Source organism: Enhydra lutris, unplaced genomic scaffold (genome assembly GCF_002288905.1).
Source record: "Enhydra lutris kenyoni isolate GAN:26980312 unplaced genomic scaffold, ASM228890v2 scaffoldscaffold45, whole genome shotgun sequence".
Lineage (NCBI taxonomy): Eukaryota > Metazoa > Chordata > Mammalia > Carnivora > Mustelidae > Enhydra > Enhydra lutris.
Window position 1 is genome coordinate 14,026,707 of NW_019154129.1, and position 19,197 is coordinate 14,045,903.

General features: G+C 59.6%; 2 protein-coding genes across 3 annotated transcripts in view; both read left to right on the forward strand.

Moving 5' to 3' along the window:
• LOC111156022 (ATP binding cassette subfamily A member 3) overlaps nt 1–3,652 on the forward strand; it is a 38,118-nt gene extending 34,466 nt beyond the window's left edge. The window contains exons 28-33 of the mRNA XM_022516568.1: nt 31–225; nt 814–1,001; nt 1,479–1,649; nt 1,904–2,094; nt 2,222–2,295; nt 2,762–3,652. Of these exons, the coding sequence (XP_022372276.1) occupies nt 31–225; nt 814–1,001; nt 1,479–1,649; nt 1,904–2,094; nt 2,222–2,295; nt 2,762–2,893 (951 nt within the window). The 3' untranslated portion in view covers nt 2,894–3,652. The remainder of the gene's footprint in view (nt 1–30; nt 226–813; nt 1,002–1,478; nt 1,650–1,903; nt 2,095–2,221; nt 2,296–2,761) is intronic.
• A 6,161-nt stretch (nt 3,653–9,813) lies between these two features.
• On the forward strand, nt 9,814–18,825 carry LOC111156069 (RNA binding protein with serine rich domain 1). Of its 2 annotated transcripts, none has more exons than XM_022516656.1 (7): nt 9,814–9,889; nt 12,978–13,133; nt 13,990–14,181; nt 14,459–14,561; nt 14,853–15,006; nt 17,218–17,359; nt 17,947–18,825. In XM_022516656.1, coding segments are annotated over exons 1-7 (849 nt in total). In that variant the 5' UTR covers nt 9,814–9,887; the 3' UTR covers nt 18,047–18,825. The 2 variants fall into 2 exon arrangements, with proteins under 2 accessions (XP_022372364.1, XP_022372363.1); XM_022516655.1 differs by lacking the exon at nt 9,814–9,889 and adding an exon at nt 10,275–12,737 and having other exon boundaries at nt 17,947–18,314.
• The last annotated feature ends 372 nt before the right edge of the window (nt 18,826–19,197 follow it).

Below are 19,197 nucleotides of genomic sequence, written 5' to 3' on the forward strand. Positions count from 1 at the left end.
CTCCAGGCCCCAACACCTGGTGTCCTGCAGGTATACGAGCAGCGGGCACCCCTGCTTGCCGTGGACAAGATTTCCCTCGCAGTCCAGAAAGGGGAGTGTTTCGGCTTGCTGGGTTTCAATGGAGCTGGGAAAACCACGACTTTCAAAATGCTGACGGGAGAGGAGACCATCACGTCTGGGGATGCCTTTGTCGGGGGCTACAGCGTCAGCTCTGAAATCGGGAAGGTGGGCGCAGCCAGGAAGACGGGAAGAGGGAGCACCGTGGAGGCAGGGACGGGGCTCGTTTCTGGCTCACAGTTGCGCAGACGGGGGACGAGGTGGTGGCCCGGGGCCAGAGCAAAGCAACAGGGAGAAGAGAGGACAGGAAGATGAAAGCCTCAGGCCAGAAGGACCCTTGTCACAGTGTCTCTCTGAGAAGCCACTTCTCTGGCCCCAGGGCCTTGGTGCTCGCAGCACTGTGCGGTCCGTGTACACAGACCAATCGCGAGTGTGCCCTAGGCTGCTCGGACCAGGCATTCCACCGAGAACCAAAGCTGGGTGTGATGTTAGTGACAAAGCACACTGTTTAGAGCATCGTGACGCCTGCTGCACAGTGAGGAACCCTGGCCACAGCTCGTGAGCCCGGCGAGGCACGGCCGGGTCCGCCTCGGCAGAGGGTACACGGTGCTCTGGCCCCCCGGGTGTGGGTTTCAGGGCCTCGCTGAGGGAAGGGGAGAAACCACTGGGGCCTGTCCGCCAATGGGTTGCCCCAGACCGATCTGCTGAGGGAAACCTGGAGGAGCCCCCCCCCCGACCCCTGCATCCCGCCTTCAGGTGCGGCAGCGGATCGGCTACTGCCCCCAGTTTGATGCCCTGCTGGACCACATGACAGGCCGGGAGACGCTGGTCATGTATGCCCGGCTCCGGGGCATCCCCGAGCGCCACGTCGCCGCCTGCGTGGAGAACGCGCTCCGCGGCCTGCTTCTGGAGCCGCACGCCGACAAGCTGGTCAGGACGTACAGGTGCGGCTGCGCTCGGCCCCGCCCCAAGCGGTGGGCACCTCCGTGTCCCAGGGTAGAGTTGGAGTCTCCCCTCCCGCAAAGCTGGGGGCAGCCGAATGGGTCCAGGGCCAGATTTCCCGCCCGCTGTTCCGGGATCAGATGGGGCTTCAGTGGCATGAGCCGGGCGGTGCAGGGTGAGAGGGCCTGCGTGCCAGTTCCTGCCCCTGGGAGGCACGGCCAGGCCAGGGGGCGGTCAGGCCCATCAGCTTCTGGTCAGCACAGATAGTGTTGCTGTCCTCTGTGTGGGTGTGTACGTGACCCCCCCTCAGCATAGCTTTCCTTGGACCCCCCAAAACTACAAGTTGGGCTTTCCAGGCATGCTCCGCTCATTCCTGTTCACCTGGGTTGCTCTGGGATCCTGGGGCCCAGTCTGATGCTGGGACACGGGGAGCCCGTGCTAATTATGAGCCTTGCCCTCCGTGCCCCCCCTGCTCCCAGCGGCGGCAACAGGCGGAAGCTGAGCACGGCCGTCGCCCTGCTTGGGGAGCCTTCGGTCATCTTCCTGGACGAGCCATCCACCGGCATGGACCCCGTGGCCCGGCGCCTGCTCTGGGACACCGTGGCCCGGGCCCGTGAGTCCGGCAAGGCCATCGTCATCACCTCCCACAGGTAGAGCCGGAGTCTCCGGGGGTTGGTGGAAGAGGCTGGCTGGGTGGGGCCGGGGGCACAGAAGACCTGTCAGCAGCTGGGTCGGAGCCCCTGAGGAACGTGCCCAGCCTCGCCATGCGGGCCCCTCTCTGAACGTGGGAATCAGGAGCGGTGCGATCTGGCCGTGGACACCGGCCTCTCTGCGGGAGCCTCTGTCACGGAAGGCGGGCGTCGGCATCCCCTGCCCCCCGTCAGGCCTCCGCCCCTCTCCCCAGCATGGAGGAATGCGAGGCCTTGTGCACCCGGCTGGCCATCATGGTGCAGGGTCAGTTCAAGTGCCTGGGCAGCCCCCAGCACCTCAAGAGCAAGTTCGGCAGCGGCTACTCCCTGCAGGCCAAGGTGCGGGGCGACGGGCAGCAGGAGGCGCTGGAGGAGTTCAAGGCGTTCGTGACCCTGACCTTCCCAGGTGAGGGCCACCACACAGAGGGACTCTGTGCCTCAGCCCTGCCGAGCCCCCCCCCCCGTCCCTGACCCCTGGGAGGAGGGTCCATGGTCCCAGGCCCTCCGGGGAACATGGTGTCCTCTCCGTGCAGGCAGCGTCCTGGAAGATGAACACCAAGGGATGGTCCATTACCACCTGCCCGGGGATGACCTCAGCTGGGCCAAGGTGAGCGTGGGCCCTTCCAGCCTAGCTGGGGCTGAGCAAGGCCCTTCCAGCCATCGCTCCTTCTGTGGGGCTTCTAGGCTCCTTCCAAACAGGAGTCTCTTACAGTTCATACTCCAGCACGTATCCTAAAATTTGCCAGGTTCAGAGATTCATTTGAGTCAGAAAAAAAAATGGGTGCAAAAAGGAAGCTGGCCCAGAGAGCGTGCCCAAGGTTGCCCTGTGAGCTGGGAAGATTCGGGGGATGCCTGGCCTCCGGGGCCGGCTCACAGCGCACAGCCCCCCACCTCCCCCCGGGAGCATGGCTCGCCCCATCAGGCCCACTCCCTGCAGTGGCCTGGGGCCCCATCTGGGGCAGGGCTAGGACCTCTGGGAGCCTTACCCCCACCCCCTGTGGCCAGAGCACTCCCAGCCAGCACCCACGTCCCAGCTCCTGGGCTTGTTAAAGCTGTTTCCTTGCTCCCACAAGGTGTTCAGTGTCCTGGAGAAGGCCAAGGAGAAGTACGCCGTGGACGACTACTCCGTGAGCCAGATTTCCCTGGAGCAGGTCTTCCTGAGTTTTGCCTACCTGCAGCCGCCCGCCGAGGACGAGGGGCCCTGAGGAGCGGGCAGGTGGGCGCATGGCCGCACAGGCAGGCGTCCTCCCCCTCCGAGTTCATCTTATCCTGCACCTTTACTTCCAATCACCGTTTCTATAATGGACACGAGAATCAAGGCACAGTGGGGACCAGGGTGTCGGAGCCCTCACGCTGGCAATCAGCATGCGGACATCCGTGCCCAGAGCAGTCGCCAAAGCCCCTCTCTGGAGTGCGGGACCCAGCACGAGCAGCCCAGCAGCCCGTGCGGGCGAACCTCGGGGTCTCTGGGCAGAGAGCCACTCGGGGAGGGGCTGCGGCCGACCTGGGGGTTACACGAGGCGAGCACCGACGACACCCCTCACCTGCACACGCACGGAGCCTCCTGTGGGGTGACGCAGGGAGCCAGCAGGACGGCGGGCAGTGGGGCTCACCAGGTTGCCGGAACAGAGAGTAGGTCGCCTGAGGCCACCCACGAGGGAGGTGCTGGCTGTGACTAGGCTCCGTGGCCTTGGCTTCCGGGGGGCCTGGGAGTCGCTGCTCCACGAGTGTGCGCTCGAGGCCGGGCAGGGCTGACCCTGCACCCGGCGCCATCACACCAGCGTCTTCCAGGGTTCATGGGCTCGGAGAGAGAAGGCAATCCTTCCTGCCCGAGACTAGCTTCTGGAGAAGCCACCAGTGCAAGGCCAATTGGGGACCACTGCGGGACCGAGGGACCATCTATGGAGGATGCACCTGACACATGGTGACTCTGTCCAGAAAATAAAGTCCGGGAGGGAACACGACCGCGGTCTGTGTGGAGGGACTTCCAACACTCACTGCCAGCAGGTCTGGCGGCCAGGCCCGCAGGGACCGGAGTGGGTTAGACAGCCCCCCACCAGGTTGGCCATCCCTACCAGGAGGTACAAGCCCAGGGTCAGGGTGAGTGGGGCAGACCCGGCGGGGTGGGAGGCCTCTGGCCCTGGGGCCACTCTCAGCCTTAGGCAGAAGAGCCTTCTGCATCAGCTCCCTCCCTGTTTATTTATGTATCCTTATTTCTGACAGTTTTTAGAGTTTTAAATTTATTTGAGATAGAGTGAGTGTGCGCACAGTGGGAAAGGGAGAAGCAGGCTCCCACCGAGCAGGGAGCCCGATGCGGGACTCGACCCCAGGACCCTGGGATCATGACCTGACCTGAAGGCAGACACTTCACTGACTGAGCCACCCAAGCACCCCATTTCTCAGTTTCCTAAATTTCCATGATTTTAATCTCTGCTGTGTATATTCTCTTAGAATTCATAGTTTCAGAGACTTGTCCTATCACTTTGTTCTCTAGGACAGTCTCTTGTGCTTTTTAACAGCCTCTCTGAGCTCAGGAACACTGCAGGCTCTAGGAACTGTCTCTTTGTTTTAGAATTCCTTACCCCCTCATCATTTAGTTTCACGTTATAAAACATAAGCCCGGGGGTGGCTGGGGTCCTAGACTTGCCCCAGGAGAAGCATCTTCTAGGAAGTGGTCCCCGTGGGGTTGGCCAGGCCCCCTGGGGCCGGGGGGGGGCACAAGCAGTGGCCCTACTGCTTGCTTTTAAGCCTGTGTTAGAGATTTAGAAAATTGGCCTTTTCTTCCTTTGAGGGCATGAGGAAAGGCATTCAAGACTGAAGGAACGGCACCTGCGAGGCACACCCCCACTGCAGTCAGCTTGCGTTGGTCCAGAGAGAGGTGGTTCATCTGACAGGGGCCCAAGAGGGAGAGTGAGGGCTACAGAGACCGGTAGGAGGAAAAGTGGCCGTGGTCCTGATCAGGCCCTTCTTAGGAAGACCACCAGTGCCTGGGGAGAGGGCAGGGCAAGGCTGAGCTGCTGCCGTGGGGACCCGAGGGGCCAGTGTGCCACAGTCGGGGAGAGCCCAAGGGCCTGGGGTGTCTGTGGGAGGAGCACGGAGCTGGGACAACAGCAGTCAGGGAGAGGGGACCCCAGGCACAGCAGGAAGGGACATCCCCAGGTCATCTGCAAGGCTGCCAGACACCAAGCACAGGAGCCGAGAATCCTCGAGGAGCCAGGAGTGGGGCCTGAACCCCCACCTCCCCAAGCCTAGCTGGTTTGGTTTGAGCTGAGGCAGCTCCTGGCCCAGGGGAGATGGGGAAGGAGCCACAGGCACACAGTTGACCTGCTTCACCCCCCATCCCCAGCCCACCCTTCTCCCCCACAATCCTTGGGGCCAGAGGGTCCCCAGAGAGGGGGTTTGGACCCAAACGGCTGCTGTGTCTGCTGGACTCCTGCCCCGCCCCCGCAGGAGTCAGCAGACCCCAAAGCCAAGGTCATGCCTTCCCTGCCCCATGTGGCGTTGGGTGGGGGAATGCTGACACCCACACGAGAGGAGAGTAGGTCTGTGGAAAGCCCAGCCCCATCCAACGGGGTGCCTCAACCAAACCACACATAGTGGGCTTGGGGACGGCCCCTCAGCAGGACAGTGGCGCACGGAATGTGGCCTGGCAAGGGAGGAGGGGGCAGATCCTGCTGGATGCTGAGCCCCTCCACTGCCTTCCCCATGGGGATCACCAGGCAGTAGGCAGCGGGTTGAGGGGTCCCCACCCTGGCCACAGAAACCGCTCCCGTGGGAAGCAGGCTGTGGCGGGCTGGTGGCCCACACCAGAAGGCCCAGCCCCAGGTTTAGGAAAAAACACGTATTTATTTCTCTGCCAAGTACAAAGTCCAGAGAAGGCGGTTTGCAGACTTCATCACCATCTGCGCCGTCCAGGTGGAGGCTCCCTCCTCAAAGTCCTTTCTCAGGGTCAAGGTGTCCCCGAGGCTCCAGGTGAAATTGGCAGAAAGCAGGAACAGCAGGAGGGCGCAGCTCCTGGAAGTCACATGGGCTGTCCATGTGCCCACACACAGGCGTGGCTGCGCCAAGGGCAGGGAGCCGGGACGCGCCATCTCGTATTTAGCTGGGGAACCCAGACAGAAGCCGGGACACAATCCCACCTCCACCAGCCTCCACCAGGACTGCAGTGCGCAGGCTGGCGTCCGGCGGGGGCGGACACCTGACATGCCCTTGTTGCCCACCCAAGCTGCTGAGCGCCCACCTCACTCAGGAAGCCCCACAGCGCAGCGGAAGTGACCCACCCCTGCCCCCCGAGGAGTGTCGGGGCCCTTTGGCTGCAACGGCACAGGCGAACTGGAGTGTTCCGCCGGGCAAACGCCAATCCCAGGTATTCAGGGCAGGACTCCAGGGGGAGCCGAGGTCAGCCGTGTCTCGGGGACCCTCAGCCCAGTCCGACGAAGCAGCTGACAGGACTAAGGCTGACAGAGGCGTGAGCCAAGGCCGGCACCCGGAAGGAAGGCTGGAAGGTTGCTCCGAAGGTGGCCACAAGCTGCCAGGGGATGCCAACACACCCCAGCGGGCCCAGCCTGCCTGGCCCGGACCCACGTGAGCCCAGGCTGAACTTCGTCAATTCCCTGACCACATAGGGATGGCAATGTCCTGACACCCCAGACCTGATGCCTGCAGGGCTGGAGCCCGGAGACGAGAGGCGAGAGTTCCGGGAGACCGGCAGCCACACCGCCTGCCCGGGCAACTTGGCTGCTGTGTCTACAGGCACACCACGCCAGCTGCCGTTTCAGCTCCCTTCTGGGGACCAGCATGACACTGATGCCGTAAGCCAGCTGGGTCCTCTGAGAGCCCCAGTCCCACGCAGACTGGTCAGTGTGAAGGGAGAGCCACCTGGGCTCACCCAGAGCCTGTGGCCACACCAAAAGCCCGAGCCTCACCTGCACACACAGGTGCATTCCTGGGTAGACAGCCTGGGCTCCACCTGGGCCCAGAGGGGCTAACCCCCACCGGCTCCTGCAACAAGGAGGCAGTCCACAGAAGTCCTAAGAGGTCCCCCAAACACCAAGGTCAGGATAGGCTGCTCACGCCACCCCGCAGCGAAGGCCAGCAGGCCACATAGGATACCCCACTCCCCAGACACGAGGCCCCTTCCAGCAACCCCGGCTCAGGTCCACTCCAAAGCCTGGAAGGTTCGACTCCCTTTCCCAAAGGAGGGCAAAGCCACTGGCTTTCCTGCACAAGAGGACTCAGGGCAGGTGGGCCGAGAGGCTACCCGAGAAGGGGCAACAAGGCAGAGGTCTCGGCCGCCACAGCCCTTCAGGAGAGCACCAGGAAGCAGGGTGTCAGGGCCTGGGGTTCCATCCCTGCCGGATAGGACCATATGGCCTGGGCCTCAAGCAGGCACGAGGAGGAGCTGAAGATACAGGGTCCGGCCCGGGGAGTGGGGGCCCTGCCTTCTTTCCTCAACACACAGGGTTGCTCAGGCCCCGCTCCTGGGCCCGGCCTACGCCCCACAGATGCTGGCGTCAGATGCCTCCAAGGCTGGAGACGCTCCAAGTCAACGGGCTGTGGATGGCGCGACAGAGGCCCTGGGAGCAGGGCTGGAGGCCAAGATGGCTTCGCTGCGGCGAACGCCGCCACACACCCTCACTGCACCCCGGCCTGCAGCACTCCAGCCTGCCTGCTTTGTACCCAGCTCTGGCTGGGCCCCCCCCCCCCCCCCGTGACCCCCCCCCCCCCCCAGCTCCGGTGTCCCTATCCTTGACTTCCCTGGGGCAGAAATGAACACAGGGCTTCGGGCATGAAAACCAGCACAAGCCCCCAAGCTCACTGCTCAGGAGCGCCTGGGGGAGTCCGGAGTTGCCTGCCGGCAGGAAGAGTACAACAGAGCTCAGGACTGGACACCCCACACCTTGGAGACACAAGCCTAGAACTGCAAAGGCCTCCCCACAACTCCAGACGCTCAGTGGTGGTCTGGCCCTTTAAGGCCCAGCCTGGCCACCCAGAAGGACCAGCCAGAGCCCCTTGCTGGGCTCCTCCAGGGGAGGCAGGCACTAACCCACTCAACCACACAGAAAGGGGCCAGGCCTTGGCGATCCAGCCCCTCTTCTAATGCCTCCCTCAAGGTCACCAAGCCATCACCAGCTCTCTGACCCCACCCAAACAGCTCGGCTCTACTGCACCTGGCAGGGCCACCTTGCCCCTAGCGTGGCGACTATTAGCAACAGATTAAAAAAGAGCCTTCTTGACATGGTTTACAATGGAATGCAAGGCCTGGACGGCCCACCATGACCTCCAGCACAATCCAGGCTACCACTAAACCCTGTGTCCCAGGTGACCAGCCTCCAAGGAGAGGCACTGCAGAAACCATCAGGCCCATAGAGAATGAAGGCAGAGGGGATTCAAAAGTGAGAGCAGCCCCACATGCCAACAAGTGGCCCTCAACCCTGGGAGGGAAGTGAGGGGCTCAGGACACTGGCAGAACCAGGCCTGGGGCTGGCTGCCGGACACCCTGTCTATAGGAGCCCTGCCCCACCCCCGCCATCATACCTGGACCAAAGACCTTCAAAGGTCCCCAAGGACCCAGCATCCCAGCCCTGAGCCCCCAGAGCCTTAGTAGGTTGGCACAGGGGTAAAAGAAGGGGAAGCCAGAACTCCTGGAAGGCAGGGGCCGGGGGACACCAGTTTTAACTTCTTATGTTTCTTCCAAACACATTCTGCTGATCTTCAAAATGCCAAAAGACAAGATGCTCAAGTTTTAACATTCAACAGCAGATAACACACTTGATAACAAAAACTTATAATATTTAGAAACAAATGTGATTGAACTTCTGTGTCTGAATAAATCATGCTTTAGATTTAACATAAAACGTGTTAAAATTTATATGTGTGCCAAGTTATATCACTTTAGCACATTTTTTAAAAGCACAGGCAGTTGTCAGCCCAGCTGGTGGTGTCCCCACCGCCCTCTCGCCATGGTGGGGTCACTGGCCTGCTTCCTCCCCACCCGACCACGTTGGTGCGCCCTGGGCAAAGGCTCTGCTGGGTCAAGGCCCTTCAGGCAAGCATACTGCAGACAGCATCTGCAGCCCCATCCTTCCATCCCTGGTCACCAAGCGGCAACCCGGACACTCCTGTCCTTGCCCTTGGCAGCTAATCCATCTCCAAATCACAAGGCTTCCTTCCTCCAAAAGAGATCCGCTCTCCAGACGCTCGCTTCTCTTCCTGGATGCACCTACCTGTTCAAACTACGTCTGGGGCGGGGTGCCCCTTCCTTCCACTGAGCCACCGAGTAACGACCGCTCGCCAGACACGGGCGGGGACACCTCGGTGAACAAAATCCGAAAGCTCTGGCCCTCTCGGCGCCGGGATTTACTCTCCCCAGCCCCCTGCCTGGGCTCGGGGCCACTACTTTGCCAGAAGAGTCGGCCTCCCTGACTGCACGGTCTGCCGGCCAGGGGGGTGACGCCTCGCACGGGATGCTGCCCTAGCACCGCCCTGGCCTGCGAGCCGCCCCCCGCCCCGGCCTCCCCACGCTTCTTCCGACCGGCCTCGGCGCCGCTGCACCCGCCATTCCCTCTGCCCGACGCCCCCTTCTACTCGGGTCTCAGCCGCACGGGTCCCTGTCCAGGCTCAGGACTCGGCCGAGCACCGGCAGTCCGCACACCTCGGTGGGGTTTTTGACCTCATCAACCCGTCCCTGCACCCGCCCGGCCCCTGAGCCGCCTTGCGCCCTGCGGGACCCCAAACCGGCCACCAGAGGCCGCCGCACCCGGTAAGCCCCGCCGGCCCAGCCGCCCCGCGCGCACTGTGGCGAGGACAGCGGCTGCGAGGCAGTGCGCAAGCGCAACGGGTGGGGCGGGGCCGCGGCTGCGTTAACTCCCTCCGCGCCGGCCCGGGAGCTGTCCGCGCGGCGTGGCCCTTCGGAACGTGGCCAGCCAACCATCTGCCGGCCCCATGAAGCACGCACTCAGCCCCGGGTAGCCCCAGATATGTCCCCAGCGAGGTAGGTAGAGGAAGAGTCCCCGACACGGCTCGCCAGAAACGGCCCTGGCCCTTTAACACTCCTCTCGCTCGCTCCCATTGGCTGAGGCGCTTTACGTCATCGCCGCGCGCCCGACAGCGGCGCCTTCCCGCTCCCGAATCCTGACGCCAGAGCGGCGCCGGCCTTAGCGGCTGAGGACTGCGGGAGGAGGTTGCGGCGGCGGGAAGATGTAAGTTGGGGGAATCCGACCCCATCCGAGCTTCGGGGGCCGCCCGCAAAGCTCGGCGGGGCGCGTGGTTGGAGCCGGCCCGCTCCTCGGCCTCTCGGTAGGCCCGGCAGCCTAGCGGCGCGGCCGCGGCTGTGAGAAGAAAGAGTGTGGCCCGGGGCGGGCGGAGTGGGAGGCGCCGAGGCCGCGGCCCGGAAGTGGTCGGGGCCGCGGCGGGCGGAAGGGCGCCTCAGACCGTCCCCCCTCTGCGGCGCGCCCGGCTAGGCCCGCGGGACTCGGAGCAGCCGGGAGCGCGGCGTCCGCCTTCGGGGCTTTGCGGACGGCGTGGAGACCCGGGCCCGCCACGCCAGGCCCGGCGCCTGGACGGGGGAGTTGTGAGTGAACGCGGACGGGGGCGGCGGGGCTGAGATGCTTTGTGGGGTGCGGTGGAGGACCGTGCCGTGGCCCGGGCGAGCCCCGGGGACGCGGCCGTTCCCTCTCCGTTCGCACGGCTGGTGCGGAAAACGCGCTCGGAAGCGGGGAAGTGCTCTGCCGCGGGGGGGGGGGGGCCGGAGCGCCGCCGGCTGGACGTGTAACTAACTGTTCTCTCTCTCTCCGGCTGTCGGACGCGCACCTTTCCGGAGGATGGGGGCGGTGACCGAGGCCCGGTGCGGTGACCCGAGCTTGTGCGAACAGCGCCTGGGTCTCTGCGGTCTAGCACGCGGCCACGCCCGGCAAAGCCCGCTCGCCCTGTGCTCCTTGACGCGTAGGGTTGGCGCATCCCGGTGGTGCTCGTGGGCGCGGGGGGCCGTGGGGCGCGGGGTGGGGCCCGGGAGTGTGTCCCGCGCGTCCGTGCCGGACGCCTACCGGCCCGCGGCGATGTCCATGCCCCACGCGGGTGTTGGAAGGGCCTGGTGCGGGGCGGAGGGGTGAGTGTCTGCCCTGGTTGGCGGTGGACGAGATGACCTGGGGCCCATGGGTGGGCAGATCTTCACCGAGCCCCAGCCGCATCCCTTAGCCTCCGTGCGCTCCGTGGCTCCTGGGACATTCGGGATGTGCTGTGGCTTGCGCTGTTCCCGGGGACAGTGCTGCACTGGGTGAGCACTCAGGAGGTCGTGCAGGACTTGGGACACAAGCGTTTGTGTGCGGGGAAAGCCTCCCTTTCTTTTGACACAAGCCGTAACCGGGAGCCGGGTTGGGTAACGGAGGACATATGGGAGCTGCAGTTGTCCCTGTAACGCTCAGGAGGAGGGGGGCTCAGAAGGGTTCTGTGACTTACCCCAGGTCGCACAGCAGAGCTTCGGATCAGACAGACAGGCAGGCAGAGTCCACGGATTCCTACCCTGAACTGTACTCCCTCGTTGTCCAAGGCCACTGACCTCGTCCGTCCAGTGTTGCTCAGTACCTGTCGGACCTTCCTGTTTTAAGGCAGAACATTTAAACATTAAACATTTAAACATTAAACATTCCCCCCGGCCCCCCGGGGAAGAGCAGCAGAGGGGACTCTCTGCTTGCTTCTGCTCTCATTAGATCGCCCAGAGCTGGCCTGCCTTCTTGAGTCACCACCTTCTTCAGCATTCTGGGCACCCTTACCCCTGGGGAAACAGGATCCCAGGCGCTCGATTGTCTGTGTTACGTACAGGCTGTCGAGGAAAACGAGGTAGAAGTGGTCGACACAGCCTCCCGGGGTCTTTGCCTGTAGCCCAGGCAGACTAGTAAACCTCACTGGAGATGCTGACGGTCGAAGACCCCCCAGGAAACAAGGCACAGAGCAGACTAGCAGTTTGTCTCAAGTCATATTACGAAGCACGTGCCGCAGTGTGGGTGCTCCGTTAGACCTTAGGAGCTGTGTCCTCGGACTCCAGTGCCACCTCACACACACACACTCACACGCACACTTTATTTGGGGGTAACAGTGTAAACATACAGAAAGGTCAAAAGAATTGCACAGTGGACCCCTGCATAACCACCACCAAGATCCTACAAGTCACGTTTCTGCCGTATTTGCTTTATCCTGTACCAAACCACCCACCAGTACGTTTCTGTTGCGTTTTGAAGGAAACAGCAGACTTGGACGTATTTTTCCCATAACACTTCCATATGCAGCTCAACATGGGCATTGACTGCTTTCTAACTTAACTATTTTACTGCTTTTTCAGTGTTCGTATGGGACATTTTGTCTGCTGGCATTTGGGTGTTAAATGTTTTGATGCTGGTACCTGTCACTTTTGAAATGGGTTTTGCTTCCAGTCATCATATATCCAGTATGTCCTACAAGGAACTAGAACAAGAGATCTGACCACACCAGTAATCCTAGCAGGAGAGCCAAGCTTGGCTTTTTTTCTCTTCTGCATGCAAATGTTGGTGTTGCAGTATTTCTAAGGGGATCGTAGAGGGCTTATCAAATTAGGAGAGAAAAACAGGTAGTATGCCCCCTGTAACCTAACAGTGACAGGCACCGCCACCGCTTCCTTAAGGAAAAGACCACGAGGTGAGGGGAGGGTCTACTTGGGGGGGGCAGTCCCCAAGGAATTGGAAGCGGTCCCTGTATGTTCCTGGCTTTGTGGACGCTCGCTGCTCCCTGTGTTCCCTGCCATCTTCTCGTGTGCTCACCTTTTGACTGCAAAGTGGATTGTTGCCTTGCCAACTCGTTCACTCTGTAAATCCTTTTATCTTGTTATTAGGCTGCACTTTGGCGTAAATTGCAATCGATTAGGGATCGTTTCTCAGACTCGAGTTAGAAGTGAGAGTTCAGATAAGTGAGGCCACCATTGCTGCTTTGAACACGTCAGAAGGGGAGAATGGATTTATCAGGAGTGAAAAAGAAGAGCTTGCTAGGAGTCAAAGAAAATAATAAAAAGTCCAGCACTAGGTAATCCTTCTGTCAGACTTTTCTAGTGCTACTTTGGGGGTGCTCATGACTAGGGACCCTTAGAAAGGGGAAGAGCGGAAATGTCTTACATGTTACAGTGACGTGTCCTAAGCCACAGACCATTTTGCTCTGTGATCCCCTGGGATCTCGGTAGCCCTTGGGATCCCCTGTTTTGGGTAGTGTTGTCTCCGGGTTTGGCCAGAGGGGCATGCAGTCTCACACTCTTCCTTCGCCATCCAGGGCTCCTTCTCCTACCAAACGCAAAGACCGCTCTGATGAGAAGTCCAAGGATCGTGCGAAAGATAAAGGGGCCACCAAGGAGTCCAGCGAGAAGGACCGCGGCCGGGATAAGACTCGGAAGAGGCGCAGTGCGTCCAGCGGGAGCAGCAGCACCAGGTGGGAGCAGGCAGGGCGGGGCACCCAGCCGGCCCCTCTCCTGTGGCTGTGCCCATTTCCTTGCCAAAGGGCTGCGCAGGGTGCTCTGTGGCCTCACTGTTTATAAGAAAACACTTCAAGCTTGTTAATCAAGGCCCAAATTACGCCAGACCAGTTTGGGTCTGCCCTTGTTGTCTGTGGAAAGTGGTGCTTGTTAAAGAAGGGGACGTTTTGGGTATATGTTTCTCTCAAGTACTTTTTCATTCACACTCATGATTGGATTACCTTAGCCTAAAGCTTATTTTTATTAACGTTGAAAACCAGCGGGGGCGCCTGGGTGGCTCAGTGAGTTAAGCCTCTGCCTTCAGCTTGGGTCATGATCTCAGGGTCCTGGGATCCATCCCCCGCATCGGGCTCTCTGCTCAGCAGGGAGCCTGCTTCCCTTCCTCCCTCTCTCTGCCTGCTTCTCTGCCAACTTGTGATCTCTGTCAAATAAATAAAATTTAAAAAAAAGAAGAAGAAGAAGAAAAGAAAAACAGCCGGAATCCCTCAGCAGCCCCCTTCCAGGCTGGGTTGGCGCTTCCCACCTGCCAGGCTGTATCCATACTTCCCAGTAGGCAAGGCTTCTGGATCACTAGGAAGTCACTCCTTCCTTTCCTGTCACTGCACAGTGTGAATGCTGTTTCCTGTCCCCACCTAGAGTTTTGGCTGGGGTTGTGGGGGTAGATACCATCGCCTCTCCCTGAGGAGGGAGACATTGAGGCTTGAAAATAGGAGGACAGGCTCTTTTTAGAAGCCTGAGCATGTGCAGGCTCGTCTCGTGGGAAGAAATGCTGCCATCCTCTGTTGCCCATGACACCTGCGTCTTGCTCGTCAGGTCTCGGTCCAGCTCTACCTCCAGCTCGGGCTCCAGCACCAGCACAGGCTCCAGCAGCGGCTCAAGCTCTTCTTCCGCGTCGAGCCGCTCGGGAAGTTCCAGCACATCCCGCAGCTCCAGCTCCAGCAGCTCCTCTGGCTCGCCAAGCCCTTCTCGGCGCAGGCACGACAACAGGAGGCGTTCCCGCTCCAAGTAAGCTCCCTTGGGAGTGCCTCGGTTTGGGGGGGATTGCTCCCAAATTTGTGAATTATCTGTGAACTTACTTAAGTTTGCAAACAGAGGACTATAACATTACAGTTGCTCTAAAAGTAGACGTTGAGAGGAGGCTTCCTGAAGCAGAAGTAACATGAATATGCATGATCCGGTAGAGAAAGCTTCCATGTAAAAAACTCACCGTGGCAGTTAGCAGCCCCACTAACAGAAATTTTGACTTGGCAAATCGTTGCTGGTATTTTGTTTTTTCAATCAGATCCAAACCACCCAAGAGAGATGAGAAGGAAAGGAAAAGGCGGAGTCCTTCCCCTAAGCCCACCAAAGTGCACATAGGGAGGCTCACCAGGAATGTGACCAAGGTGAGTGAGGGTCCTGGTTCCACCCAGCGGACAGTAGGGCGTGTCTCTTCTGCAGATATTTTAAATGGAAAGCTAGAGAAGCAGGCCTCAGCCACAAGTGAACTGAGAACAGAGGCTCTCAGAGGACTGGCGGGATGTGGTGCGTCGAGCGGAGCAGTAACTCCTTCAGCGGGGCTGTTCTGTGTGAGAGAGACCTACCCTGGGTGCCCAGGCATCGTCGTCGTATGGGGACTTCTCAGCTCCCACGGGGCAGTTGTGGGTCTGCCTCAGAGTGACCCTTCTTTCCTCTAGGACCACATCATGGAAATATTCTCCACCTATGGGAAAATTAAAATGATCGACATGCCTGTAGAAAGGATGCATCCCCACCTGTCGAAAGGCTACGCGTACGTGGAGTTCGAGAACCCTGATGAGGCCGAGAAGGCACTGAAGCACATGGACGGAGGTGGGTGACCCTGCCGGCCCCCCGCCGGCTCCCGTCTCTGCTCCCTGTGCGGCACCAGCTGCCAGCCACGTGCAGGGACCTTAGACCCGGTTTGCAGCCTGGAGGCACATTGCGTTCTCCCTGGAGCTCTCTCGGTTCCCGTTCTTAACCAGGGGGTATGTGTTTACGGAAAACAATTTTTATGGGACATTGTTCTTGGAAAAAGATCAGCAGATATGAATACATTAGCATTTTTGAGAGTTTTCCAATCTGTGAAAGCTTAAGGATGAAATGAAGGGGTTTTTTGTTTTGCTTTGTTTTTTAATAAAGACTGCATTATGAGTGAGTAATGAAGCATTTGGCTTTTTATACAGGAGTGTTTCCTTCCATTTTCTCGGAGAGTCGTTTTCTATTGTACCAACATTTCAGCATTTTTAAGATTACTTTGTTGGATCCACACATTTTACCCATTTCCTTAAAGCTTGTATCTTAACTGTTGGTGACACTTGAAGCTGTTCTGTCGGCTGCAGAATGGTTGTACCGCACCTGAGCACCCGTGAGTAGTTTTGGACGGCCACTTGTTTCGTCTTCAAGTCAGTGTTTTAAGGAGCTTGGAACTTGTCTCTGTCCCAGCTTGCTGCTGGTGTAATCTGGACAACCAGGGCCAAGAGCCAGGACTGCCTGGAGCACGCTGTGGGCTGCCAGGCCACCTAGGGAGGAGGGTCTGAGCGCCCCAGAACCTTGGAGGTCCCATTACACACGCAGAACAAGCGCCGCAGTTCGATGGGTAGCTGCCCTCGAGCCTTGGTAGAGGTGGATGTTAGGACACGTCACTTCCACTAAGCTAACTCTCTTTCAGTCGACTTACATACACTGTGGCCCCCCGGGCTCCACACAGCAGTTCTTGACCTTGTGAGTCACACCTTCGTTTTGGAGATCTTCAGTCACACATCTTTCAGAGTTCGAGCACTTGCTAAAAACCCAGGGACGCTGGCCACGTGCAGGCTGTGCACAGTGGTACATATTCCACATATTTTAAGCCTCCGGTAGGCCTCGAGTACGTGTCCACTATGTGCTGCGCACCGTGAGTGGAGGCGCTGGCCAGATTGGTCCTCACCGCGGATGGTCAGTGCCTGTGAAGTTCCCGATTTGGGCTGGCTTTGGCTGTGGGCCAGGGCGCTGCGCCCCCCCGTGGGGGGTGTTAGGCTGCATTTAGTTAAGTCTTTTGAGTGTGTTCTGAACACAGGTTCACATGCCTAAGTTATTCCCTCAATACCTTTGCTATCTCCTTGACAGTAGGAATTGAGAAGATAAAAGAACCCTCCGCCCTTTAGAGGCACACGGGCCTGTGCTCGGTGCCCTGAGCAGTCCCTGGACTGGGGTTAGTGTGCGTGCTCCCCTGGGGTTCCTAGGTCTGCCCTTGCCTTTCTTCGCTCTTTCTTTTTCTGAGGCCCCAAAGATTCTCCGGCTTCCGTCCTCACTATTCTCCTTCAGTTGCATTCACACGCCTTGTTTTTTGGTCTGAGGCACTTTTTCCAAACCTTTAAGACAGACTTGACAGTTCAACCGTTTTATTTTGTTTCCGCACCCCCAGAAGTCTTTGCTTCCTCCTGAGCTATGATACGTTCATAGCTCGTGCAGAAATGTGGGTGCCGCTCATCCCTGCCCCTGCCTCCACCGCCAAGCTCTTGTGGTGTGGTGGCCTAGTTACGGTGCCCTCGTGGGGGCCCAGCACCCTCGTCTCCTGGGAGGTACCAGGTGAGGGGGCTTTTACAGCACAAGAGAGGACCAGGCTACCTGGTTGGAGGCTACCTCTTCAAGGGCAATCTTTTTTGAGTTCTTAAACTTCACCCCCCGTCTCAGTCCTGCGGAGCCCCCAGAATGTCCCCACTCCCCTTGCTGGTCCCCTCCCATTGTTCTGGAGGATTAAGTTCAGGGTCAGGGCACAGTCCTCCCCTCATTGGATGGATTCGGGTATTCCCTTAGGTGCTGCTTCCTCTTGGAGGTGGTTGTGCATCAGGTGCCTTGGGCATCCAGGTGGAGTTCCCAGTGAGGGTCCGTGCTCCCCTGCAGACTTCCTGATGGAACCTCCGGTAGTAGTAACTGTCATATTTCTGTGACGAGTTTCGTTCCCCTGTCCTTGCTTACCACGCTAGGCCCACAGCTGGCACGGGCTGGCCTAGGCTGTAGGGGCTTGTCTGATATTGTGTGACTTGATCCCTTTTTCAACAGGACAAATAGATGGCCAGGAGATCACTGCCACCGCTGTGCTGGCCCCCTGGCCTAGGCCACCCCCCCGGCGATTCAGCCCTCCTAGGAGAATGCTGCCACCACCTCCCATGTGGCGTCGGTCACCCCCGCGGATGAGAAGAAGGTGGGTCGGTTTGGAGTCCTACAGGGCATTGCTTGGGGCCGGTGTAGACTTGTTCATTTTCAAACACTGTGATGGTGAGGTAGACCTCACTCAGCCCTGCCCACCCCCGTGCTCCATGCGGGGCTCATGCTGTCCATCCCAGTGGGGGAAGGGGGAGCAGGGCTGCCGCTGGAGGGAGGGGCAGGCCAGCCCTGCATGTCACACCAGTAGTCCCTGGAGTGCAGTTCCTCTTCCCCTCCCTAGCTAAGAAGACAGGAAGGGTAGGGTGCACGGCTGGCTCAGTCGGAGAAGCGTGGGATGCTTGGTTCTGGGGTTGCGGGTTCAAGCCCCACATTTGGTATAGAAATTACTTAAATAAGCAAACATTAAAACACACACACACATAGGAAGGGTCAGGAAAGGGGTCTCCACAGCACACACCCTGTTCCTTCCCAGCGGCTCGGTGTCGGTGCCATCAAGAGAGCCGTCCTGACTCTCAGCATGGAAATGTGAAACCTTACAGGATTGTTTCTTCAAAAAGCCAGCTTTGCCCCTGCTGTCCGGGACATTGGCCTCCGTGTCTCATGTGGTCTTTCCTCTTCCCGCAGGTCCCGCTCCCCGAGGCGCAGGTCCCCTGTGCGCCGGCGATCTCGCTCCCCTGGCCGCCGCCGCCACAGGAGCCGCTCCAGCTCCAACTCCTCCCGATAAGCAGGGCCCCCGGAGCTCTGCGCCCTGTGACTTCGATCCCATCCACTTGTTTTGTCACTTCTCTAGCCAGAGGAGGGTTGGTAGGAAAGAAATTCCTCACTCAGGGCGGGCTTCGGAGACAGCAGCTGAGACGGCTCCTCTGACGCAGACTCCCGGGGGGAGCGTCGGCGGTTCGGGTCGTGCCTATAAGAATGCCCTCCAGTTTCTGGCTAGGAAGCTCCCCTGTTTCCCGTTCTTAAGAGAGTCCCTCCGGTGGCCACGCCAGCAGGGACAAAGCAGGGCTGCAGGTGGTAGCGAGGCTCCAGCCTGGGCGTGGGGCACCTGTTTTATTCCCACAAATGCCTGGAGCTTGGGCTGGGGGCCTGGTCCTGCCCTCAGGTGGTGGTCTGCAGGCTCGCTCGGGAAAGGCCGCGCTTGGGTGCAGCTGCTGCTCCTGCTCCCCTGCTCAGGTCCTCGTCCGACACCTAGGGTCCACCAGCCCGTGTTAGTTCCCAGAGATGCTTCTGTGTCCACGTGTCCTCACGCACACCGCCACACCCCCTCATCTCTCTTTCTCTGTCGTCACAGACCCCTCCCCCCGCCGCAGCTCTTAACGGTGGTCTTGCGGGTTACGTTGGCAACATGTACATTACTTTTTTTGGCTTTTATTGTACAGTCAGTACTATAAATTTGTTGTTTCGAGTTTTGTAACTTGTAGCATTTTAGGCGCTGTTGTGTTTGTACTTTGTTGTGTAGAGTGAAGGGATTGTGTTGAATAAACAGGATTAGAGTACAGAGGAGTCCTGGCTTCACCGCCTCTTTCATCCACGGCTGCGGAGACAGCTTCAGCTGCGAGGCGAGTGACCACACATGACTACGTTCTAGTTTGGTTCCAGAGTCACACCGCCAGGCCGGACAGGCCAGCTGTGTGGGGCGCCGGGCCACTGCTGCACGAGACACGGAGCACGAGAGTGCGTCGCCTGTGTGCTCCCAGGAGCTCTGAGCTCTGCGGAACGGACACGCAGACCGTGGTGTGCTGCCACTCAGCCACGCTCCTGTGCTTTCAAAGAAGATGTGGAAACTCTTCAGATGTTAAAAACTAAAGTCTCAGTCACTCTGTGCAGAGTGGATGGTTGGAGCAAGGCCGTGTCCTGTGAGGTAGCACACAGGCC